This window comes from Myotis davidii, unplaced genomic scaffold (genome assembly GCF_000327345.1).
Source record: "Myotis davidii unplaced genomic scaffold, ASM32734v1 scaffold323, whole genome shotgun sequence".
NCBI lineage: Eukaryota > Metazoa > Chordata > Mammalia > Chiroptera > Vespertilionidae > Myotis > Myotis davidii.
This window is the reverse complement of record NW_006295491.1, coordinates 5,946,390-5,971,133: the sequence shown is the minus strand read 5'-3', so window position 1 is coordinate 5,971,133 and position 24,744 is coordinate 5,946,390. Positions and strand designations below refer to the sequence as shown.

The window sequence follows — 24,744 nt, the reverse complement described above, 5'->3', positions numbered from 1 at the left end:
AAGTTCTTGTTAAAGTGCTATTCTAGGTCTCAAAGGGATTCTTTCACATGTCAAAGAATCAATACATTTTACTACTAGAATATCAGTGTTTATATTAATTTAGGCCATGGACCCCTTTCTTTCCTGACATCAAATATCTCTTTATTTCCATTAAAGTCTGTCTATATCTTACAAATTTTTACATTACATATTACTATTTTAAAAGGACAGATTTTCATTTTTCTTGAGTTTTTTTCTGTAATTTGTTATCATTTAAATGACAAATACTATAATTTATATGACAAATACCATTAAGTATTCATCATTTCAAAAGAAAAATCCCTACACATGCTATTTTTCTAATCTGTAACACTGAAAAGAGAAGAATTAGAAAAATTAAACAGAAGAAAAAGGTATAACGAGAACTAAACTCAATTAATGAGGAAATTTTAAAATACACCACATTCAATTGACTAAAATTCTAGTCTACAATTTTTGCTCCAGAAATATATATCTAATTATTACTGGAAGGTTATCTGTTTTAACATTTTAGAAAGGTCATGACTTTAAATACAAAGACAGTAGTAGCAAATTATTAGTAAAACATTTTACATTTTAATAATCACCAAATTATTAAAACACATTTTTATGAACTACTTAAAATGTTATTTTCCAAGTAAGCCTACTTGTTCAAAAATGTATTAAATAATATTAGATATGGAATTCATGCCTATCCCATGCCTTAGATGATTGCTTTATAATTTTGAGTAATGTAATTTTATGCAGTTTGGAAATAAATCAATTTTTTAAAATTTGGAAATATGACTATTTTCTTCTTATATGGGTGTGTTTTCTAATCCTATAATCTTTCTTTTGCTGGTCAGCTAATGGATATTTTGAACATTTCCCTACTTAGCAAATGTTTGGAATGAAAAGGAAGTAAGTGCTAGTTGTGCACTGGTGGCAGGGTGTGTGGAAGGCGTATGATGCTAAAGGAAAGAGGTTGGTGTGGCAACAGTTGGGGGTAAATGGGTCTATAACAGCTGCTCCTTTTAGATTCTGGAGGAGACTGCCTGAGTGGGTCATAGGACACAAGAATGAGGCAGATGAATACTCTGGGGTGAAGTACAAAATGACTGCTGCGACCCCAAGCTTACACCTGAATCGTCTCCAGTGGAGTGGAGAGCCCTCTAACATGCGCCGGAAGCTGGGGTGAACTGCACAGCACAGGAGGCAGGCTGGCCGCGGCAGGACTGTCTGCATGTTTGGGGTAATGATAACCAGCGGTCTTCAGGGAGGAGGAGTCCACTGTTCCCTCTGTGCCCTCATCGGAGCCCCCCTCAGGCACTGAGGCCATTAAACAGGAGCAGAAGGGTCAATTTTAGGTACTGGTTTCTAACTGGCAAGTAAAGACAACTTCTATTGCATGAGAAGTGAATAGCTCTGATCTTTAAATAAATAAATAACCTAAATTCCTTTTTTGACATAAATCCTATTTTTTAAAAAGTATATTTTATTGATTTTTTACAGAGAGGAAGGGAGAGGGATAGAGAGTTAGAAATACCGATGAGAGAAACATCGATCAGCTGCCTCCTGCACACTCCCTACTGGGGATGTGCCCGCAACCAAGGTACATGCCCTTGACTGGAATCGAACCTGGGACCTTTCAGTCCGCAGGCCAACGCTCTATCCACTGAGCCAAACCAGTTAGGGCCATAAATCCTATTTTTTAACTGAGTTATAAATTTGGGGGCGAGAATAGGGATGTAAGGATACAAATGGCCTGCTGAAAAGAGCCACAATTTCTTTACCAGAGAGAGAAGAGAAGGCAGAAGGAGAGAGGGAGGGGAGAGGAGTGGTTAATATGTGAGTGGAATACAACGAGAAACTTTGGCATTTAGGGAGTGGCATGAAGAAACATACAGGCTTCAGATTATCCTAGAGAATGACAAATTGAAAAAAAATTTAAATGGTAGTGAGGATTTAAAAAAAATAATGTTGCCTTGAGTCAAGAATGTATCTCTTTTACTGTTCTCTGAAGACAAGGAAGTAGAAATTCAAATCGCTTTTCTTTCAGTGTGCTGGATTTTTTTCTTTAAATATGAAATACCAATTTATTCTGTTTGCATAATGGCTTCAGCAGCAGATAAAAGTCTCTGCTTATAAAAGGGGCCAAAAGGAAAACTTGTTTTATGAACATTACTGTGGAATCTACCAAAGCATCTGCATGTCAGCTAGATTATCTTTATATATATAAAAAGCCAAGTGACCAGCCGACTGGCCAGTAGATATGACACGCACTGACCAGCAAGAGGCAGGTGCTCAATGCAGGAGCAGCCGAGTGACAGCAACTTTGCAGAATGCCCTCTCATACTCCAGGACCCCTTGGGGGATGTCAGTTTCGGCCCAATCCCCACAGGCCAGGCCAAGGGACCCCACCTGCTGGAGGGACCCTGCTCACTCCACAGATGCCCTTTGAGACCCAGTGCTGCCCCAGGTGCAGCCGGCTGGGGAGGGACTGTGGGAGGTTGGCTCCAGGGTGTTTCCGGCCCGTCTTGCCCAGTCCTACCCTGCTGGCCACCTTCTAATTAATTTCCTTTCATTGTGCATGAATCTGTGCACCGGGCCTCCAGTCATTTGAATAAAGAGTCCACCAATATCAAGAATGGAGTGACTTTTAAGGGAGAAGGTAACATTCTAAATAGAGAAAGGAACTAAATGGGAATAGCTCCAATGATCATTTCCTCCACCTACATTACAAACAAATCATTCTTTGTTAGAGATGCCCTCATATAAAATGGTTTTATCTTTGTTTACATCTATTTAGTTGAAAAAATAAATAACATTTAATTACATTTACTTAGTGAGACCCCAAGAATATATCATTTTACAAATATGATCCATATACTTTATAAACAATCCATGACTTATTGGAATTAAATAGTCTAACGATAGGGTGTGTCCCCCAAAATGTATGCACACTTTAATGGCCAATAGCTCAATTTTGAAAATGAAATGTATGTTAATAAACAATGCCTTTATAATTATTCAACGTGTACGTATACATTTTTTGAGACATCCTATATTTGTTCTGATATGTTAATAAGATAATTTGCTACAAAATGCGGCTGCTGCTGAGGCTACAGACTTAGGGTAACCTTGTACGTACACTAACACCAATATTAGAAGCACTCTAAGCTATTATAAAGATGCTAACGTACGCAAAAAGAGAGCTGCTGTTTTGTATATGGAAAAATTAAATCATAGTACATATGATGAAATGAATGAAATATCAATATGATGAATTTTGCTTTCATAGTATAATTTTTTGGTAGGCTGCATTATTGCTAAATAACAGGAAGCAAATAATTCACTGAACATACTAAAGTTTGAGTAAATTTAAAGGTGGTGTTCCCAAAATTTTTAAGTGGAATAAAGGATTAGAGAGGAAGAAAATTCATGTATAAAAACCAAGTGCTAAGGGAGGACCTTCCTTTTTCTTAAAATAATTTCATGGTTTCAATATTTGACTGTGAAAGGTGGTCCAACTTTGCACAAGGCCTTAAATGTGACTTTTAATAAAATAAAGGGGTGGGCAAAAGCAGGTTTACAGCTGTGAGTATGTGAAACACAGTTTCTTCTTGTATTATTATTCCCATATTAATTACTGCATTATTTATTATTAACCTACTTTTGCCTACCCCTAAGTTTTTCTCTCTAAAACCTTAGAACTTCATAAGATTTACCTTCTAAAATTCAGAATTTACTCTACATGGAGCATTTATAGGCCTAAATTGATGATGGCCAAAGGGGACGACTATTTCTTTTCTCAGCACCTGATATATGCAGGTAACATTCTCCTCTTTAAATGTCAGGGTCTCCATGACCTCATGCACAGGTTTATTAGAGTAACTGTCCTTTTCCTTCACCAAATACCTTTTCCTCATTACTTTAGGTACGTCAGCCCTAAAGAAATCCACTATTTGTTTTTAGGTTGGCTCTATTCTGTCACTGAGAAAAGAACTTTTTATCAGCCAGACTGTATTCATATATGCTTGCCAACATATTCTCATATTACATGTACTAATCATATATCAATAAATTAAAGCCTTTAAGTTAAGATAAATTAGAAAATTTTCAAAATCTCATCTGTTTGTGATCATCAGAACCTTCAATTAGAAATACTTACTTATGACAGGGTTCTCTAAGCCCAGTTTCTCAGAAAAATCATGTAAAAGTTTTTAAACAGATGAACAACATTATTGGAAGGGAGACATCTGTGAGAGGTGGAGATTGAATCTAGAGGCAAGATACTGAATACGTGAAAATGTTCTAAATTCTAAACTTAAATTACAGGTGAGAAAATAAAAACTGTATATGGCGTTGAGGAACACTAAAGCTAGACTGAATAAGAAGAGGGAAGGAAGTGCTAGATCTAACCACCAGCTGTCACTCTGGCTCCAGCACCACAAAGCTGCTTTCTTAGCATTCTGGCCCCCTTCACAGCCACACTGGACAGAAATGCTATCAGTGGTGTTGGTAATACTGCACAGGGAGGAGCGGAGCGTAGGGTAAAAGAAGATTTCAAAAAAAAACATTTTTATGTTGAATTTCTACTTCACGATTAGATAACTGGACAGATATCTAATCAATCAATCAATCAAGTAATCAATCCTATTTATGAACTGATCATGTGATTTTTTTTTTCCACAATATATTCACTAAAGAAGGAAGATATGTTGTGAGTTCCTAACAGGCATCTTGTAAACCAGAAACAATGCTGTCGGAAGGAGAGAGACTGCGGTTGGAAAGACACGCGGTAGTTTGCAAATAAATAATAATAGATCATTTATGTAACATGAAGAGCTCCCAGGTCCAGAAGCAAAAAGGGAAGGGGGAATCAAATGGTAGTCTGAAGCATTCCCTGTTATCCCTGAAAGGAAGCAGGGGGTAGTGGCTGAAGTCAGACACTAGAGAGGCTGAAAAGACATGGCCTTCAACCTGAGATCCAAGCAAGATGTCAGGTTTTGTGGGAACCTATTTTATATGAGTCCAACCACAGAAACCGGCTGCTCTCTGCCACCAGCCTGAACTGGGAGACCTCCCAGTTCACCCCCCAAATCTACTACTGCTCAGTGTCCATTCTCCACCCACCCAGACCCCAGCCCAACTTCCCAATCCTTGGTGGCTCCTTCTTGTCTTTGCTCTTGGCATCCTGTGTCCAGACTTGACAACAAAACCCACTTTTGGCCCTGCAGCTCTGCCTGTGGGTCTGACCCAAATCTTATGCTTGGTTCCCGCAAGGCCTCAGTTCTGGGTCAGCTGTTTTCCCAAAAGGCAGCAATATTCTGCCATGAGACCTGGGTTCCAAGACAGCCCCCAACTCTTACCAACTGCAAAGGCTGGACTTGTATGGTGAGTGCAGCAGTGAGCCCGAGGCCTGCAGTGCGGCCTGCCCGGTTTCCCAAAGCCTCTGCCCTGGCTGGGAACTCAATGACAAACATTAACTACCCTAACTAACCCACGTACTTGCCTAAGGGAGGGGGATGAGTTCTTATTGAAAATATCTGCAAGGAGCTCTCTTATTCCAGCCCAAAACCTGGGATGGGAGGCAGAGGAGTTGGCATATTTAAGTCTTTTAGACATGCCGAGTTCCCATGGCTTATCTTTGGTCAGATCATCTATTCCTGGTTTTCCTCCCACTTCCATGGACACTCTTGCTTAATCCCCTTTGTACCACCTTCACCCAGCTTGGCCCTAGGACTTTTTTTATCAATCACTGTTCACCTGCCCTAGGCAATCTCCTCTACTCCTCAGCTCTAGTTTGCTTAAAGTTACACATTTATCAGTGTGAAGTTTATACAGCATCTCCAATCTAGATTTCCTTTTGTGTCCAGACTCACATGTACTTCTGTCTATTTGATCTCTCCTTGGATATCTTAAAATGTCCTCAAATTCAATATTCAAAACAGAACTCTGCATTTCCCCCAAGGCTGGCGCCCTTCAGCATTCTCTGCCTCAGTGAATGAGCCCGGCATCTATCCAGCTCCACAGCCAGGAACCTAGGGTCCACCTGGACACCTCTATGTCCCTCGCCTTCCACATTTAGTCTATTCCCAAGTCTTTCAGAACTACTGTATCTACTTGTCACCACCTTCACCTCTACTAATGCCCAGAAACTGGTCAGGGTAAAAGTGCTAAAAGCTAATCATTATCAAAGGTTTATTATATACCAGGCAGGTGGTCTTAAAACTTTATGTGAATTATCTTTTCTAATCACTCTGTGTATTAGTTTCCTAATAACATTCATTACTAGACTATCCTACACTGGGCCGAGCCAGCTCAGTCAAGGGTTCAAAAGCCTGAGGGAGGGCGTCGAAAGGATGAAGAAATGACAGACAAAGAGAATAAGCTGGGTCTAGGTGGTTCTTCCTGTGCCTGGCTGAGGCCACAGAGAGAGAGAGACCCAGAGGCAAGCTGAACCTTTATTTTATAGCCAGAGGTAAACAAGGTAGTGGTCACCATAGTTACAATGTTCTTGTGAGTTTCACTTGTTTTGGCAGCACTTGCTACATCTCCCTCAGCCCATTAGCTTCCCAGATAAGATCTAGGGAGCATCATAAGGTCAAGCCTAATTATGTTAAGAGGACTGTGCCCTCTAAGCTGGGACTTGTCTGTGGCTTTGCCAACAGGTCAGTCCAAGGCTTAACCCTATAGCTGCGCCCTACACTACACCACTAGTGTTATCTTGCAAATTTATAGAACAGATCCAGTGCATGGCATGATGCCTGTATATACAGAGAGAAATGCCAATTTGTTCCACTTAGTTATGCATTTGTTGGTTGCTTCTTGTATGTGTCCTGACCGGGGACTGAACCTGCAACCTTGGAGTATCTGGATGATGCTCCAACCAACTGAGCTACCCACCAGGTTCTTTAGTAACATTTTTTATTACTTACTTTTTGCTGCCATTTAAACCCATTTTCTCTTGTCCTTGGTGATATGAGAATATAGACAGTTACATGATTCTGTATATTTAACTTTCATGTATACTTAAGCATTTAATGGTAATTGACTATGTACTACCTTTTATAAACAAAAACAATTTTTGTGCTTCCAGAATATTGCTATTGTGCGTTAGTGTCTATATATGTGTACACTGCTATAAGGTCCATATCTGTTAGACTTATAACAACATACAATAAAATAAAATATAATAAAACAAAAATTTAAAGTGGGAACACTTAAACATTTAGTTCAACTTACTTCTAATGCTGTGTCATGTTCTCCGGCAGCCAAGTGTGCTAAGCCCAAGTAATAGGAAGCTTCCCCTTCCATCTTCTTGTCATTTGCTAAAGTGAAAATACAGAAAATTATCGTGGCTTTAAAGAAATTTATTCATTACAACAAACAGAATATTTGCTTTGAAGACAGTAAACAGTTATAGCAAAGTATACACATTTATCAAAAATCTCTGAAATCTGTTTTCTGTTAAAAAAAAAAAAGTCTGTTCCTTCAAAATTTACCTGAATCACAGATGTTAAGGTGCATAAGTAATATAATCACGAGGAGTTATCCCCGACATGCACAGACCGGTATTATCATTTTGAAACTCATGTATAATTTCTATGCTGGTCCACTGTGTAAAGACCTATAGTCGTCCAGCATGGCTGCTACTACACACATCAAATAATCAGTTAAGAGAACCAACATTACATGATGCATACACAAACATGCATACACAAAACTGATATTGAGCTAAGTCTCTAACAGGGCAGATAATTAGCAAATTCAGGAATTATTTTTTATTAGGTTCAATTTAAAAGCTATTGGTTAAAACTTGGATGAGAGTGACCGAAAGAGTCATTTTTCTTTGTTTTTCATCTTCTTTTCACAAGGAATTAAACCTTTCTTATTTCTGTGTAATGCGCTTTATTCCAGGAATTATCAAATTCTCTTTTCCAAAAGTGGAATGCGTAAACATGCAACATGTGGTCCAATAATATATACATCATACCATCTCATAAACATAATTTACTCACATTTAATACACTAAATATAACATTTACATATGATATACTTATAAAAACCATTCAAGATGCTTAAACATGAAAAGAATACTATACTTCTACTTTGGGAGGTCATTGGCTTTCAGTGTCACCTAACTAACTCCTAGGTAATGCAAATGCTGACCGGTGCACCCTCACTTTTGATCTTTAGAACGTAAGTATCCTTAGATTTCTGAACTCTGCGTTCCCACCATGATGGATGTCAGCAGGAGCCAGCAATTCTCTGTGCTGCTTTCACGCTCAGCACTTCATGAGTGCATTATCCCTCACGAAGCGTGTCTCATTTGGAAGACTGCAAGAAAACAGGACTGCTAATGCCAGTGGCTGTATTTTTTTCTTCTCTAGCCATTACACCAATTGCAGAGAATTCTAAGATTTCCGTTCAGCATAGTGGATGGGACCGGTAGATCCAGTCTGGAATTTTAACTCTTAAAATTCACCTGGGCACTAACTTTTCCTCTAGAATAGGTTTATGAGTGATGGGATAGGAATGAGACTAGGGAGGAGAGGGAGGGGGCGGCAAAAGGAAGAGGCTGAGAAGGGATGTGGCCCTGGAATGATGAAAAGTTGGTTATATGTGACTTGCTGTGTTCAGTGGAGTAATTGTGTTAAACCACTAACCACATGATGCATTACTATCATTTGCATCTATTTTTTTTGTAAAGGGCATCCCAGCAAAGAGGAGGAGAGGAAGAACATCTACCCTGGTTGATAGATTTTGAGCAGTGATAGATCCTGATTTCTGGGCCCGAGGATGAGGCCCAGGATTTTAAAAAGATTCCCAGGTGATTCTAATGTGCAGCCAAGGTTGAGAACCACAGATTTTGAGGCAGCTAAATTAAACAGCTGGATCACATCAAATATTAGTTTTAAAATGGGATTTAAGCATAAAATTTTTTCCTCTTTACTAGTTCAGAAAAAGTTAAGATAAAGTGAAAGCAATGAAAGAATGGTGGGAAATGTCAGCGCTATTAAAGTTGAGTGACACATCTAGCAAAGGGAGAAATACTATTTATATTGTGTAGTTTGAGTGGGTTGAATTAATATTGGCTTTGCTCTCTAAATCAATAATCATTTATCTTAAAGAAAATACTGTTTTTATTTTCAAGATTCTTGATGGGAACCATTCTTTCTTTGTGAACGACTTTACAGTTTAGCATATGGGAACCTAAAGCAAAATACCTTTTCCTAATTGATATCATTGAAATTCCACATAACTTTCCAGGTAACTAAAGTCAGCTACTGCAATTGATCTAAGAGCTAACTATTTACATCACGGTTTACCCCTTTAGAGAAGATACTAGATCACCATTCATTCAAAAGTAGTTCATGCAGTGAAATACATCTTTCAAAGAGGGGGGGGGAGGGATGTTTTCCTATGGGTATTCCAACTAATATCATTAAAATACATAATAGAGACAATAAGCTGTTTACTTTTGCTCCTTAGAAAATTAAAATCACACCCAGGAAAATCAGTCTTGCTTATTCCAAATAAGCCATCTGTTATTCCAATAGAGAAAATATATCCACAAGCCAATAAAGTTCAGGGCAAGAGCATAATTTTTATCTTTTTTTCTTCATGAAAAGGCTACTCTAGTAATACATTACTATCCATAATAATAAAAGTATAATATGCAAATTGACCGAATGGCTGAACAGCAGAACGAACATCCAGACTACCATGCTATGACACCCACTGGTGCCAGGCCAGCCAAGGCGGGGTACAATGGGATTGGTTGGGGGCCCAGCCATTGCCCCATGATCACCCCATGGAGGGAGGCCCAGGCCACCGACCAGCGGGCTGTGGTGTATGGGCAGGGCTTCCTTCTGCGGGGTGATCAATCATGGGGCTCCCTGACTGTGAGAGGGCACAGGCTAGGCTGAGGGACCCCCCCTTCCAGTAAAGGAATTTCATGCACCGGACCACTAGTATGGTAATAAAATACCCTTGCATTTCACAAAGTAAAAGCTTGTGAGCATACTAGTATGTGCCACAATTTTTAAATACTTCATATGTATGCAAATGATACAGAATATCAGGGATCCCCTTTTGCAAAGGTGTTTCTACTGCTGTCATGTGAGTGAGTGTGAATCACCTGGGGAACTTGCTAACTGCAGATTCTGATGCAGGAGGTCCCAGGTGGGGCCCTGAGTTGCTGCTTTACTTACAAGCTTCCTGATGATGCTGACACTGCCAGCCCAAAGGCCACACTGTGGCAGGCAAGAGTCTACAATATATTAGAGTTCTATTGTCCTGTTACTCCTAATATTTATCAAATCTTCCCTATTACCTGACAATGGGGAATTTACAAACAATGAAAGGTCTATCAGATTATGAGAATAATAAGACCTTAAACACACACACACACACACACACACACACACACACACACACTAACTTTTGCAAATGACTGTACTTTCTCATTATGGGTTCATTGTTTTACAACACTCCTCCCAGTAGGTTGTAATTTTGGAGATAAAGCTTTCAAGAAACTAATGGATTTCTTGTTGTCAGCACTAAGGCTCCTCTGTTTTACAGTGAAATTTGAAAGGATATTGATGGCATTTGTCTTTGCATTTCATAGGAAATAATCACCCAAACACTTGACGATGCTTATACCTCTCTCGGGAGAAGCAGCGTCTGCCCATTAAAGGAAGCCATGCGAGAGTGTTCTTTCCACTTACCTTCTTTGGCTATTTCAGAAGCTTTTATTAGAATTCTGATGGCCTGTGTGTAATCTTTATTTTCCAGCATTTTGTCGGAGAGTAATCTGTACGTCCTCAGGAGACTCTCGCAGGCCAACAAGTTGAGAAAGCGGCCTGTCTCATCCTTCCACCTCCGCCCTTGCGTCAATTGATGGAACGCTTCATAATGCTCGGCAGCTTCCAGAAGCTTACCTGAAGAGTAAGAGCCATTCATAAATATAAACCACAGGCCAGAACATACTTTCAAAAATTTTGCGTACATCTTATGTTTTACTATTAAGGGGGTGGGGGAGAGCGTGAAATATATTCAAGGGTTTCTAAGACTTAAGCTGGAAAGGGAGCTGTCTCTGTGTGGACCTCAGATACAGCACTGATTCTGGTTGGACACTTGCTAGAGGGATGCACTTTGGTAGTAGAAACTGAATAGGATTACCGATGTTTAGAGAGAGTGTGAAAGTCCACTAATAATTATTAATCAGCATCACACTGGCTAACATTCATTTAACATTACATATGCAAAGCACGGAGTTATGTGCTTTATATGCATTTCTCAATCTTCAGAACAGTCACGTGGACTAGACTTATGATTCCATTTTACAGAAGAGAAAGTGAGGGTAAGAACTTTGCCCAAGACGGCACGTGTAGTAGTGGGTGCGTAGATACAGGCAGTCTGACTCCGGCGCCAGGCTCCGCACCACTGCCCTGCACTGCTCTCCCACCAGGCAGCATTCTTCATTCTCCAGACGGATGCTGGTATCTTGAGAAAGGATGCATCCATTAGAACTTTCAAATTCAAATATTATGGGCCTTCTCAAAGTTGACAGAACTTTCCAAGCAGGCATTTGTGTACATAATTCTGTTTAATTTTGAATAATCAAAATGTAACTTAACTGCCTTTCTGGATTACATTCTCCAATATAGTCCAACTATATCTTCTCAAAGCCAAAACTCTAAATTAGCTTTGAGTCATTTCATTCCTTGGAATATGAGCAAGCCCATTTCTGGAAGAGCAGCTTGCAGCTCCCTACTATGGATTGCATTTTACTTGTGAATTGCCTTGTGGAAATGTTCACCCCGTCCTGTAATGTAAATACTCTTTTACTGAAGTTCCCTAATTGAAATAAACTAGAAAAGCACTTATATCTAGGAGTTCAAACAGAAGTGGTTAAGGATGAGTCCAAACAGCCTGAGTTTCTATCCCAACTTTATTTTATCATTTTTTGCTGTTGAGCCTCAGGCTAATTACTACTCTCCCTGTGCCTGAGTTTAATTCTTCTGTAAAATACAATTATAGTGGAACTATTTAAGGTGTTTGGGTGAGAAATTAATATGAGTTCAATACCTGATGCAGAGTATGTGCTCAATAAACATCACTACTGTTGACATAGTGATAATAGTTTTTAAAAATCCAAATGGTTGATTGAAATATAGCCACTGATTTGTTTTTTTTATTTAATATATTTTATTGACTTTTTACAGAGAGAAAGGGAGAGGGATAGAGTTAGAAACATCCATGAGAGAGAAGTATCGACCAGCTGCCTCCTGCACACCCCCCACTGGGGATGTGCCCACAACCAAGCCACATGCCCTTGACCAGAATCGAACCTGGGATCTTTCAGTCCGCAGGCCAACGCTTTATCTACTGAGCCAAACTGGTTAGGGCACTAATTTGTTTTTTAAGTACAATTTCCTTTTCCTGCAAAAGACACAGTTGAGTCCTTATTACCATGTTATTGTGGCTGATTAAATTAACCCTGTTTAGATTATATCAGGTTCAATGAATTTCCTCAAATAGGATTCACTGGATATTACAGGCTGGATATTACCGGATAGTGTAGCCACTGCCAAGGCTATGACATATAATTTCCTCCTATTTTTGCACCAAATTTGTTATCTAACATTACCAATATTAAAGCATTAAAGAATGCACACATAAAAAAGAATAGTATTCACACAGAAACACAAAGGAAATGGATAATGTCCAGTCTGCCAGTCTGCGTGGCTCAGTGGTTGAGCATCGACCTATGAACCAGGAGGTAATGGTTTGGTTCCCAGTCAGGGAACATGTACAGGTTGCAGGCTCAAAACTCAGTGGGGGACGTGCAGGAGGCAGCTGATCAATGATTCTCGCTCATCATTGATATTTCTATCTCTCCCTCTCCCTTTCTCTCTGAAATCAACACAAATATTTTCAAAAAGAGAGATGGTTAATGAGCAAATAATCTGTACCCAAATTCAGTAAAGACACCGAAACCGGCTTGGCTCAGTGGATAGAGCGTCGGCCTGCGGACTGAAGGGTCCCAGGTTCGATTCCGGTCAAGGGCATGTACTTGGGTTGCGGGCACAACCCCAGTAGGAGATGTGCAGGAGGCAGCTGATCGATGTTTCTCTCTCATCGATGTTTCTAACTCTCTATCTCTCTCCCTTCCTCTCTGTAAAAAATCAATAACATATATTTAAAAAAAATTTAGTAAAGACGTGGCCTGCCTGGACCCTGCTGTGTCAGGCAGAGGAGGGCATATGAGCAAAGACACAGACAAACGGGAATGTGTACTGCAGAGATGTTTATAAACTTGTATTATGAAATTTTCACATGATAAAAGACGGCAAAAATGATATTATAAAGGCTATAAGTATGATATTATATAAGAATATTTCATTACATGGCCTGGTGTTAATATTGAAAAGCATCAGAAAACATTTACAAAACATTATCAGTGTTATACAGGTGAGGAACGGGTTTTTCCTGCTTTTATTTTTTCTCTCTTATAACTGTCATTTCCTAATGTTTCTATCAGCACATTATGTCCATTTGTAATAAGAAGTATACAATAGGAGCTATTTTAAAAATAATGCCCAATCCTTTTTCATTTTTGATACGAATACTCAAGGTTGAAGTTCACTGCTCTAATCTATCTTTACATTTAACCGACAATTTTTCTTTACCTCCCAAAAAGCAGCGTAGTTTGTCATCTCTCTCCTTAGCACCTCTCACCAGAAACACCTTGCTCTGAATACCCATGACCCTCATTCTTTAAGAAACTCGAATGAAGCATTGACATAGATGTGTGCTATGTTTCCTCTGTTAACTATATTTCTACCTGTAAAGTACAGCTCTGCCTCCCTGGGAAGATGTATACAAGAGTTCTTTTTTCCTATCCAGCATCCATCTGTTCACAAAGCATAGACACATATTTCTCTTTGGCCATGTGAACAGGAGATGGTGGATACAGGGGACTGTGAGTAAACCAGAAAGCCCAGAAAAAAAATGGGACTGTAAGGAAGCTAGGAAAGACTTAACAACATCGAGTAACCAGATGGAAAGAGGGTCCAAAGTTGTGTTATAAAATAATAGATTTGCTAAGAATTTTAGGAGGAGAGCCAGGAGATGAGGCTTTGGTTAACTGAACTAATTACAATGACATGCAAATGAGGTATAATGAAGCAAATAAAACAGAGTTGATAGTCATGTTCAATATTTGATTTGCAAGGGGACAAAAAGGGGGAGGGGAGGGGAAGGCAGAAAGTGGGGAAAGGAAAGGTGGAGGAAATGGGGAGAGGGGTGAATGTGGGGAAGAGTGAAGAAAAGGTGGGGACTGTGTCCTTGTGTCCCACATATCCCAGACTTCCCTGGGTCACTGATGCCATTAGGCATCATGCACAGGCTGTCTAATCAGGAATGAGTAAGGGAGGTACTTGGGACATTGGTGTTGGCCGGTTGCAATGAAAGGCGGCCTCTGAATTACTGAGAATAGTTGTCTTCGGATGAGCTCGATTTTTGCTGGGGCTTTGGGGCTAGTAGTGCTTAGCTCCTGATGACTGGCCAAGATTCAGCGCTCAGAAGAGACTACTTGAGGTGTCCCACAAGGAAGGATCGTGGTTCAAGATGCTCAGGTAAAAGAGAATAGGGAACTATTCTCCCCTGAAGGCCTGCTAGGTGCTAGTTAAAATGGAAAGCTTCCCCATCCTATACACTATGTGATTTAACATTCAAAAAACTGGTGAAGTAAATATTACTCTTACACTAAAGAGAAAGCTTGAGGCTCACAAAGGTTAAATGACTTAAATGGCTAAAAACAGATGTTTAGGATTTAAACCCGGGATCACAAACACACGTACAGCTTCGTACCACCATATCACATGCTAGTCAACAAACCAAGAGTCAGGACTTTAGGTGGGGTAAGTTATATTTGATGGACATAAATCTCTCAAGTAAAAAAGTAATGCTTAAATTGTGTGATTTCTAGTCTCTTCCCATTCTATAACTGTGACTATATTCAGATAATCAAGGTCACCTCTAACATAGAAGCACAGGTGTTAGCCTCAGATGGGCTTCAGATATGACCTACATCTAAATTTCTTACTTCCCTGAACCATGTGGTGACATCTGTGGGGGCACCTGGAATTCCTCAGGTGCCCCAGACTTAGTCACCTGTGGCCATACCTAGCTGTTTATGCTTTCACTGTTCCTTAATCACTTTGCCACAGATGAGCTCCCTGGGGATTCTGATCAGCATTTTACACCAAAGTGCCTACACAGAGGAAGTAGAGTTTTCCAGTCCTTCTCAGATGTAGGGACTCATTTCTAAAATCATTCGGAGGTAAATAGGTCAGTAAATAAGCCAGCAGGGACTTGATCTAAATGACCATAAGCACATAAAGGGCGTGGCTAAAACTGCTAAAGGCTGGTCAGATTGAAAGTACATATTATATAAAATAGTACAATGTTTGATTTAAAATGTTAAAATATACGTCTATCCTATAAAGGGACTATAGTAATCTAAATATGCAAGTATTTCCCTTTAAGCATGATTAACAATGATATGATTTCCATCCAATTTATATTTCCAACTGTGCATAGGAATTTTAAAGATTTTATTACTTTCTGAGTAAAGACTCTGATATTGAGACTACATATTTATTAAGACATAATACATCTTGTTTTGAAATTTAAATTTAATAGAAATACCTTAAATGGTCATCAACAGAGTGCTCATTTTGACACAGCTAAATATAAATGAAGATCACGAACTAGATTTTTCCACGTTGGCTCACAGCATCCCTTTATAGCATCTTCCAAGTCTTCATATACAGCCTACTACATTTTGTCATCAAATAAACTTAAAAAGAATAAACTTTAATGTATTAGAACCAGGACAGATTTTCAGATTCTACCATCAATCTCATTGAAGGACAAGGATCTAGACAACTGCCCTTTTCTGGAATTATCAAATACCAACATTAGTTCCTATTGAAGAAGAGGTCGGAGAGAAGAATGATTACACCAAGGTCTCACAAAAATAAAAGTTAACTGAAATAAGGACAGAAAAGAGAAGGCCTCGGGAATAGTCATAGATGTTAAAAGTCTCCTGAATTACCAGCAAATACTCCTCATCACCGTGAGCAACAAGGATCACACGAGTCATCACAAGAAGGAAGATACACCAACTACTGCTCACCCAAGTGCTTGGCAAGAATATAGAGTCCGCTAATACTTCCAGTGACTCAGGGAAGAAAATGGAGCCAATATGTCTTGTTGAATAGACTGGAGATGGCCTCCCATCAATATCATCAATGATCAATTTATCTCAATTATAGGAGGTAATGCCAGAAAGCACCTCTTAGGGACACACCATGAACAAGTGCGTAGAACAAGAGGGTCCAGGTGTGGATAGAAGTAGCCTAAGCCTCAGGGTGGTTGTTTTTTTAAACAATTATATAACATTTACATAAACAATAAAAAGGTTGACACATAAAGGAAACGTATTTTGTTTGTCACATAAAGGAAAGTGCACTTTCAAAATAACACTACTAGAAAGGAATTTCACTTTACCGAAAGCCCACACAACCAAGAAATCCATCCATTTATATAAAAATACGAACCAAGCCCAAACAATGTTGTAAACTGCAAAATTGCTTGGTAGGATTCTAAGACAAACACTATGTAGAGAAAATAAGATTTTATATATTTGGGTATTATCCAAATAGTTGTTTGCCTCTCTTCCCTGCGTAGCGTCTCTGAAAGTTTATAGATATTTGTGGTATCACAGCAGATGTCTAGAACAAATATTAAGCAAAGGAGAATGTATATGATCTCTCCCATTTTAGTTTTTTTTAAAGTAGGAAGATTGACTAGATATTAACACAAATGGGTTTAAATGTGAAGCTGCCATAAAAGCAGGAACATAAATGTAATTCTCCCAGCCGCTATTTTGATGCACATTTTTGATTCCATGAATATTTTATGAAATGGCCCAAACTAAAGCCATATAACATTCCTGCATTACTGATGCTTGCGCCCGTAAGCTACGAACATTAGAGGCATGATTGAGTGCATTAAAATGAACTCATTCAGCAGTGCATTGATTACTTGAAGGGGGAGGGAAAAGAAAAAAGAAAAAAAAAAAAGAAGTTGCTCCACTTAAGAAAACAGCACACAAATCTAAAGTTTGCAATATAATAAGGGGGAGAGCAAGTTTGAATAAAATAATATTTCATAAATAAAGTGTGACTCTGTCTAGCCTGACATTCATTTGGCAAGATGTTAATTATGTCCAAAGATGGCTCCTGGTTTTTTTTTTCGTTCAGGTAATTTAAAATGTCACAATCTCTAAGACGCTCAGACTGGCCTGCATTAGCTCCATGCATCAGCAGTTCTGAAAGTAGCTAATTATTTCCTTTTCTATCAACTTGTACATTTGCCAGTAGAAATAATGCCACAGAAACAATTGCATGAAAATAATTTGACAGGCCCATAAGGTCTATTTCTTCAGCAGCACTCGTATAAGTCTTAGGCATATTTAGTTCTAAATTGTGCACATTTGTTGAGGAATTTAGGGAAATATTCCACTTTAGTTTAAAGCAGCAACCTAAAGGAACAATAAAGCTTTATGTATATTTTATGACATTTTAATCTGGAGCTACTGGACATCTTTGGCGTTAAGCTACTATTCCATACAATGTAGACATAAAATCTGCTAGAAGCAATACTGAAGAGTAGCAGAAAGAGAAAAATGTTATTGCCCTTTTGTAAAAACAAAAGACACTGCTTTCCATTTCAGTTTAACCACATGAACATTTTATATTATCTTTAGGTTTTTACATTCCATTCTGATCATTATAATGGCACTATACATGCAGAAATAGTTAAGGGCCGGTCCCATTTCCCAGTGGAAACTATCATTTTCAAGGGTTTCTCTCTTGTCAGAGGAGATCTGTTCTATATTATAACCCACTGCACGCCTTTGCAAATGGAACACTGGAAAGCAGAGATTCTGTCCTGCAGCTCAATAGTCTCCTTAATAAACCAGGAAGAAAATGTGCCCATAACTTTTGTTGCTACGTTGGGATACTTAGAAGAAATTTAAGATGCTATTTAGAAAATGAAATTCTTCCTTTATCATTTTGAGCGAAGACTTCAGGTGGACATTATAGGAATGCTACCACACCCTGGTTAAAGGGCACGGGTTATTAAGCCAGACAGAGGAAAGGACCCCAGGAACACAGGTGGGGGAGGAACTCACCAAGGGCTTTCTTACTGATGTTGGCAATGCTAATAAGTTGATTTTTAAAATCCAGAGGATTTGCCGACTGGTGGGTTGTGGGGGACTGGGTGAAAGAGGAGAAGGGATTAAGAAGTACAATTTAGCAGTTACAAAATGGTCCCAGAGATGTAAAGTACGGCTTAGGGAATACAGCCAATAATATTTCGGTAACTTTATATGGTGCCAGGCGGGCACTGGAAATATCGAGGGGAACACTTGGTAGATGATTGTCTAACTACTGTGCTGTACACCTGAAACCAATGCAAAAAATAAATAAATAAAATCTAGAAGATCCCTACAATATTTTGGAGGAACTGTTATTAATTGTTGTTTGTGATTTTAGATAGCTGCATTGTGGCCAGTGATGAAAACGGTGGGCAGGCTTCTCTGGTCTATGTTCTAATAAACATAGGCAGGTGGTTCCTATCCACGTTTTCTGGCTTCTAAGGATTAAGCATTAGACATCTTTGCTCTTACATGTTCATAATCAGAAGTATGAAGATTACTCAATTTTTTAAAATGTGTAATGTATAAATAGGAAATTCATACTAGCCATTATAAATCTGGTAGAATTCATAGAGTTTACTATTTTCCTCAAATGATAAATTGTTTTACTTAATGGTTTCCACCTCACCTTAAAATACTAAGTTAGAGGCGTTGTTGACAAGCATAAAAATCTGAGAAATAAAGTCAGTATTGACATTAGATCAACTAATGAATTATATTGCTCTGGACTTAATCAATAATTCTTACTTGAATCACATAGTGTTCCTGATTTTAGATAAACCACATACTGATTATGGATGTGTATTTATATGAGTAAAGAGAAAGGGATGGAAGCGTATAGACCAAAGTATCAGTATTGATTAACTTATGGAAGTTGGAGGTGAGTGGTTTTGATTGAAAATAAGCATATGATAATTTGGATATTATAAAACAAACTAGAGGCCCGGTGCACAAATTCATGCATCAGTGGGGTCCCTTGGCCTGGCCTCTAGTGTGCATATAAGATCTTTGGTTAATCTCTTCCGGCTCTCCTCCCTCTGTCCTCCCTCTTTCCTTCTCAGATTCTTCAGTCTGTTTCATGTTTCCATGCCTGTGCATTGAGCATCTGCCCCCTGGTGGCCATTGTGCATCATAGTTACCAGTTGAACAGCCCAGCAGTGGAATGGTTGAATGGTTGCTTAGGCTTTTATATATATAGACTAGAGGCCTGGTGCACGACATTTGTGCACTGGGGGAGGGGAGGGTTCCTTAGCCTGGCCTGCCCCTCTTGCAGTCTGGGACCCCTTGGGGATGTCTGCCTGCCGGCTTAGGCCCAAACCCCTGGGGGATTAGGGCTACTAGTAAGCCAGGAGTAAGACTTCCCTCTCGCAGTCTGGGGTTCTCGCAGTCCCAGACCTCTCGCTCCTTACCACCCGCCTGCAGTGGAGGCAGGAGAGGATCCTGCCACTGCACCACTGCTGCTGCATTTGCCAGCCATGAACTGACTAAGCAGTGCTCCCATGGGAGCGCACTGCCCACCAGGGGGCAGCTCCCGCATTGAGTGTCTGCCCCTGGGTGGTCAGTGCTCATCATAGCGACCAGTCACTCCACCATTTGGGTTGGTTTGCATATTCGCCTTTTATTATATAGGACTAGAGTCCTGATGCATGAGATTGGTGCAAGAGTAGGCCTTCCTTCCCCTGGCTGCTGGCACAAGCTTCCCTCTGGCACCTGAAACCTGGGCTTCCCTCCGGCCACTGGCAGGCACCCGGAACCTGGGTTTCCCTCGCAGCCCTGGCTTTTTCTGGAAGGTCGTCCAGAAGGATGTTTGGTCTAATTAGCATATTATGCTTTTATTATTATAGATAACAAACTGACAATAATCTATCTAGGTGAGTTTGTAGGGAGAAAATAATGTTACTTGAGCACTGATCATATGCTGAGCACAACAGTAGCTGCTACATATATTTGTTAGTGCCTATATTTTAGAGATGAGGAAGATAAGCCTTAGGGCTTCTCTGGCCTAAATTCACATACCAAGCAGGTGGCAGAATGATGCCCAGAGATGGGGCTTTACTTCCTTATGGTGACCCCTTTTTTAGAAACTGTGTCTAATGTTTGACATAAATGCAGAGACCAAGGCTTGAACCTCAACATCATGATATAATTGGACCATTCACACCCTTTATTGAAGGGCTCTGAAATGAGGATGGCAATGCCAACTTTGGGATGTGTTTGCAAGGGGCATTAAAACAAATGTGCTGGCACCGTGCAGAGTGCCTGAGTTTTGCACAGATTCAGTAATGTTTCATGCCATGGTCTCTATTTGTCTGCCAGCTGGAGCCAATCTGGATGGGTCTGCTATAGGGACTGCTTTAACACCTAAATAGCATGGAGCAGTGTCACTTATTCCAATTGAGACCCACCTGAGGTGCTAGTTGGAAACGGTACACTTCGCCCAACTCTCACCCCTCTCGCTCTTGGACAGAGGTATTTCCAAAGAGCTTTTTTGGGGCAGTGCCTCTTCTCAGAGGATCAGAGGCCATGCGGCCTCTAGAGCCATCTATTCAGTGTGTGGAGACTGGAGGCTCAATGCAGCTTTCAAGACCTCCCTGCAAAGCTTTGAAAAAGAAAAACCCGCAGCAGAGCAGGCACCTCCGAATGAGGCTGTGTCTCTGCACTGCTCGTTAAGCAGTAAATAATTAAAACTCCCTGAAAAAGACAGGTAAAATAGAGGCAGCTCTGTCAGTAACACAGACATGAAAGAGAAGGGGAAGAAAATGAATTTTAAAAAAATGCAATGAAATAATTCATTTGAAGCTCTAATAAAGTTTCATTTGCAGTCTTGTTTAAAGATATATCAGACTTTAGGGATGTAACCTAATTACATTTTTATTCTAAGTTCCATTCAAAGATCTTGGACTTTGGTTCTTTAACACAGATCAAACATGGAATAATTTTCTTGTGGCTATCAATACTTTAAAAGGATCTCTTGATTAAATACTGTAAGGTCTTATGAACAAGTACATATAGTAGATGGGAAATAAACTGACATGCCTTGAAAAGTGACAACTAATTAATATAGAAAAAGTAATGCTAATTGACTTAACTTATGAAAAATAACTTTTTTTATTTTTTAATCCTCTCCCAAGGATAATTTTTCCATTGATTTCTAGAGAGCGGGAGGGAAAAGGGGGAGGAGAGAGAGAGAGAGAGAGAGAAACATCGATGTGAGAGAGACATAAATTGGTTGCCTCCCTCACCTGCCCCTACTGGGGCTGGGGAACTGCAAACTAGGTATGTGCCCTTGACCAGGAATTGAACCTGTGACCCTTCGGTCCCAAGGCCCACACTCTAATCACTGAGCAAATCTGGCCAGGGCAAAAAATAACTTTTTAATATTAAATTCACTTTCATGCCAATGTAAAGTGATCAGTTTCTAATACTTATCTAGTCAGGTGCACCTTGGAAAATGGATACTAGTGCCCACTTTTCGAATCCATTCTTGGAATTTAATCCGAACGAGAAGTGCCGGAGTGGTGAGCCAGGCGACCATGCAGACGTGAAAGGGGAGATGCTGCCGGGCGCCTGCCTATGGGTGGATATGTTGGAGTAATCGGGTTCATCCTTAGACACTTTTTGGCTTTATTTCATATTGTTACTAGGAAGCCTGAATGGATTAATGTGTTCACTCTTCCAGAGAATCTTTTTGGAAAAGTTTCCTCCAAAGGGACCTTTAAAATGCAAATGTAGAAGCAGTTTAAAAGTGAGGGGAAATAGACAAATATAATTTATTTTTTAACTATTAAGAGGGAAAAAACGTTCCCCATGAACTTGGGCAGTTGTACTAGAGGTGTGAGCAGGCGGAGAAGGACACGGGGGCTGAGGGAGAGCTTTGGTCATGATTCAGCAGCAACCATTGGAGGGAGGTTTTTGTTCCCCCCACTTCCCCAGCCCAAATATCCACAGTGCCCACCAGGAAATCTCTTTTCAGGGTAAACATTGAATGAGTTGCCCTTTGTTGGTTCCAGTGCTGTTTTTTCTTGAGGCATTCTGTATGTAATAGAGGCTTCGTGGTTACAAATTTTAAAATATGATAGCAACTTAAACAGAAAATAAGAGTGATTCCATAGGTACAGAACAGGCTGACAGCTGTCAGAGGGGAGGGGGGAGGGGGGGGGATGAGGACTCATTTGTAATACCTTAACCAATAAAGAAATTTAAAAAAAAAACAGTATGGTGATTACTGGAGGGGAAAGGGGGTGGGGAGAGGTAGAAGAGGGTAAAGGGGTAAAACTGGTGACAGAAAGAGACTGGACTTGGGAAGGTAAACACACAATACAATATACAAATGATGGATTATAGAATTGTGCCCTTGAAACCTATATAATTTTATTAATTAATATCACCTCAATAAATTCAACAAAAATTAAAATAAATAAAAGAAGAGTCATTTAAAACCAACAATAATCATGTTATGTGTGTCAAAATCTATTATTAGCAAAAAAAAGAGACATGATTGTCTTACCATTGTTTGGAGCATGAATAAAATGCTAGGTTTAGAGATACAAAATAAAATGTTAATGTTCCCTACATTAGGGTAACCATTTTATTCAGGTTTGCCCGGGACTTGCTGGTTCAAATACCGAATCCAGTCCTGGGAGCCTGCTCAGTCCCAGGCAAATCCTGTGAAGCAGTCACCCTAACACTGACTCAAAATACAAAGAATTTTGAAAATATTTAGCAAAAGTGTAATATAGTTTACAGGCAAAAATGTATTTATCAGCATAAATAAAACACTAGGAGGGGGGAATCTTAAAAAGCACTTGAAAATTTTGTTCAAGTATCATTCCCCTCCTTTTCCAAATTCATACAGAATTTTTAAACAGTTGTAAAGAGATTCATGTAAATTTCCGCTAACCTAAATTATTTTATTAGAACTACTTTCCACATATCTAAAAGTGAAGTTAATCGATAAAGATGTATTGAAAATTTTATACTTGCTATGCATTGCTGTATTTCTTCCCAAAACCATTTAAATGATTCAAATTATCACCAGCAATACCTGTAAGTATTATTTTAAGGAATCTTAATTACTTTTTTTTTTTGCATTTTAAGAAGTGTTAAATGGCATTTCACAATGATTCAAACAGATTTTTGTAGAAGTTTGTTATTTTCCTATATATTCATTACATATCATATTTCCTCTTTGACAAATTGTCTTTTTATCCTCTTTCCATTAAATTACAGTCATCTTAACATTTTTCTTACCAATTGATACATACTTTATACAGAATATAGCTACTTGTTCTTTGTCATATATGCTGCATATAAAGTTCTATTTTGCCTTCCTCCAATCCCCTACCCTCCGTGTGAATACCAATGCTGTTACTTCTGCTGCATGTCTGGAGTCCTCCTTCCCTCCCATCTATTTAGCCAACATACCAGCCCACTCCCCTCACCAGTCTCAATGCCTCCTTGAGCTTCTCCTGCTTCTAGTTCCCCCATTCTAGGTTATCCTACCCACAATTATTGAGCAGCCTAATTCATATGTCAACACATGACAAAAGCCTGATTATGGAGCCACCCAGACTGCCTGCCCCCACTCCCTCAGTCTACTAGTCACGTTCTCCTCCAACCTGCTCTTTGTTTGAAAAGGCCTCTCTACTGTGCTGCCTTCGTGGACTTGCTTTCTTAGAGAACCATCCTGCCTCTGCACAACCTGGATAGGCTGGAACTGTAGTAAACATTACACACGAGGGGGTCAGGTACTAGTACCCACAGATGGAAAGAGATTCTCAGTGCACACTGCATGGGGCTCTTGGGGCGGGGGATGGGGAAAGGACCATGAAGGCAGATGGTTGGTCAAGCTGGCAAACGACAGAGGATATAAAAAAGGAGACGCATTTTTATTTATTTATAATTTTCTCAGGGTTCATTTTATATCAGAGCCTTTTATTATTATAATTTTAATAAAAATAGGTGAATCCAGAAGGTCAGCTTTGCGAGGTCTCTCTGCTGAGCAAACCTTTGTGCAGAGATGTGGTTCCAGGAAGTGAAAGGACACCAGACTAAGATCCAAAGACACGGGGGTCCAGTCTGGGCTCTGATATGTTTTAGTTCTCACGTAAGCTCTCAGATCCCTGTTTCCTGCACATCTGCAAGGGGGAATAACATCACCTACATCATGCATGAGAAAAAGCACTTCATATGTCGCATCATACACCTATGTGTGACTGCCGCTATGGACATCGCAGATATAGCTGACTTGCTCTAAGTCCATCTAAATCAGCGGTTCTCAACCTGTGGGTCACGACCCCTTTGGAGGTCGAACGGCGCTTTCACAGGGGTCGCCTAAGACCATTGGAAAGCACACTAATTACATATTGTTTTTGTGATTAATCACTATGCTTTAATTATGTTCAATTTGTAACAATGAAAATACATCCTGCATATCAGAT

The 24,744-nt window shown here is 39.6% G+C and overlaps 1 protein-coding gene across 1 annotated transcript in view; it reads right to left on the bottom strand.

The window, feature by feature from the left end:
* Window positions 1–24,744, bottom strand: part of TTC29 (tetratricopeptide repeat domain 29) — a 148,514-nt gene that overhangs the window by 79,667 nt on the left and 44,103 nt on the right. The window contains exons 7-8 of the mRNA XM_015568061.1: window positions 10,734–10,946; window positions 7,246–7,331 (exon numbers count right to left, since the gene is read on the bottom strand). Coding sequence (XP_015423547.1) covers window positions 7,246–7,331; window positions 10,734–10,946 — 299 coding nt within the window. The remainder of the gene's footprint in view (window positions 1–7,245; window positions 7,332–10,733; window positions 10,947–24,744) is intronic.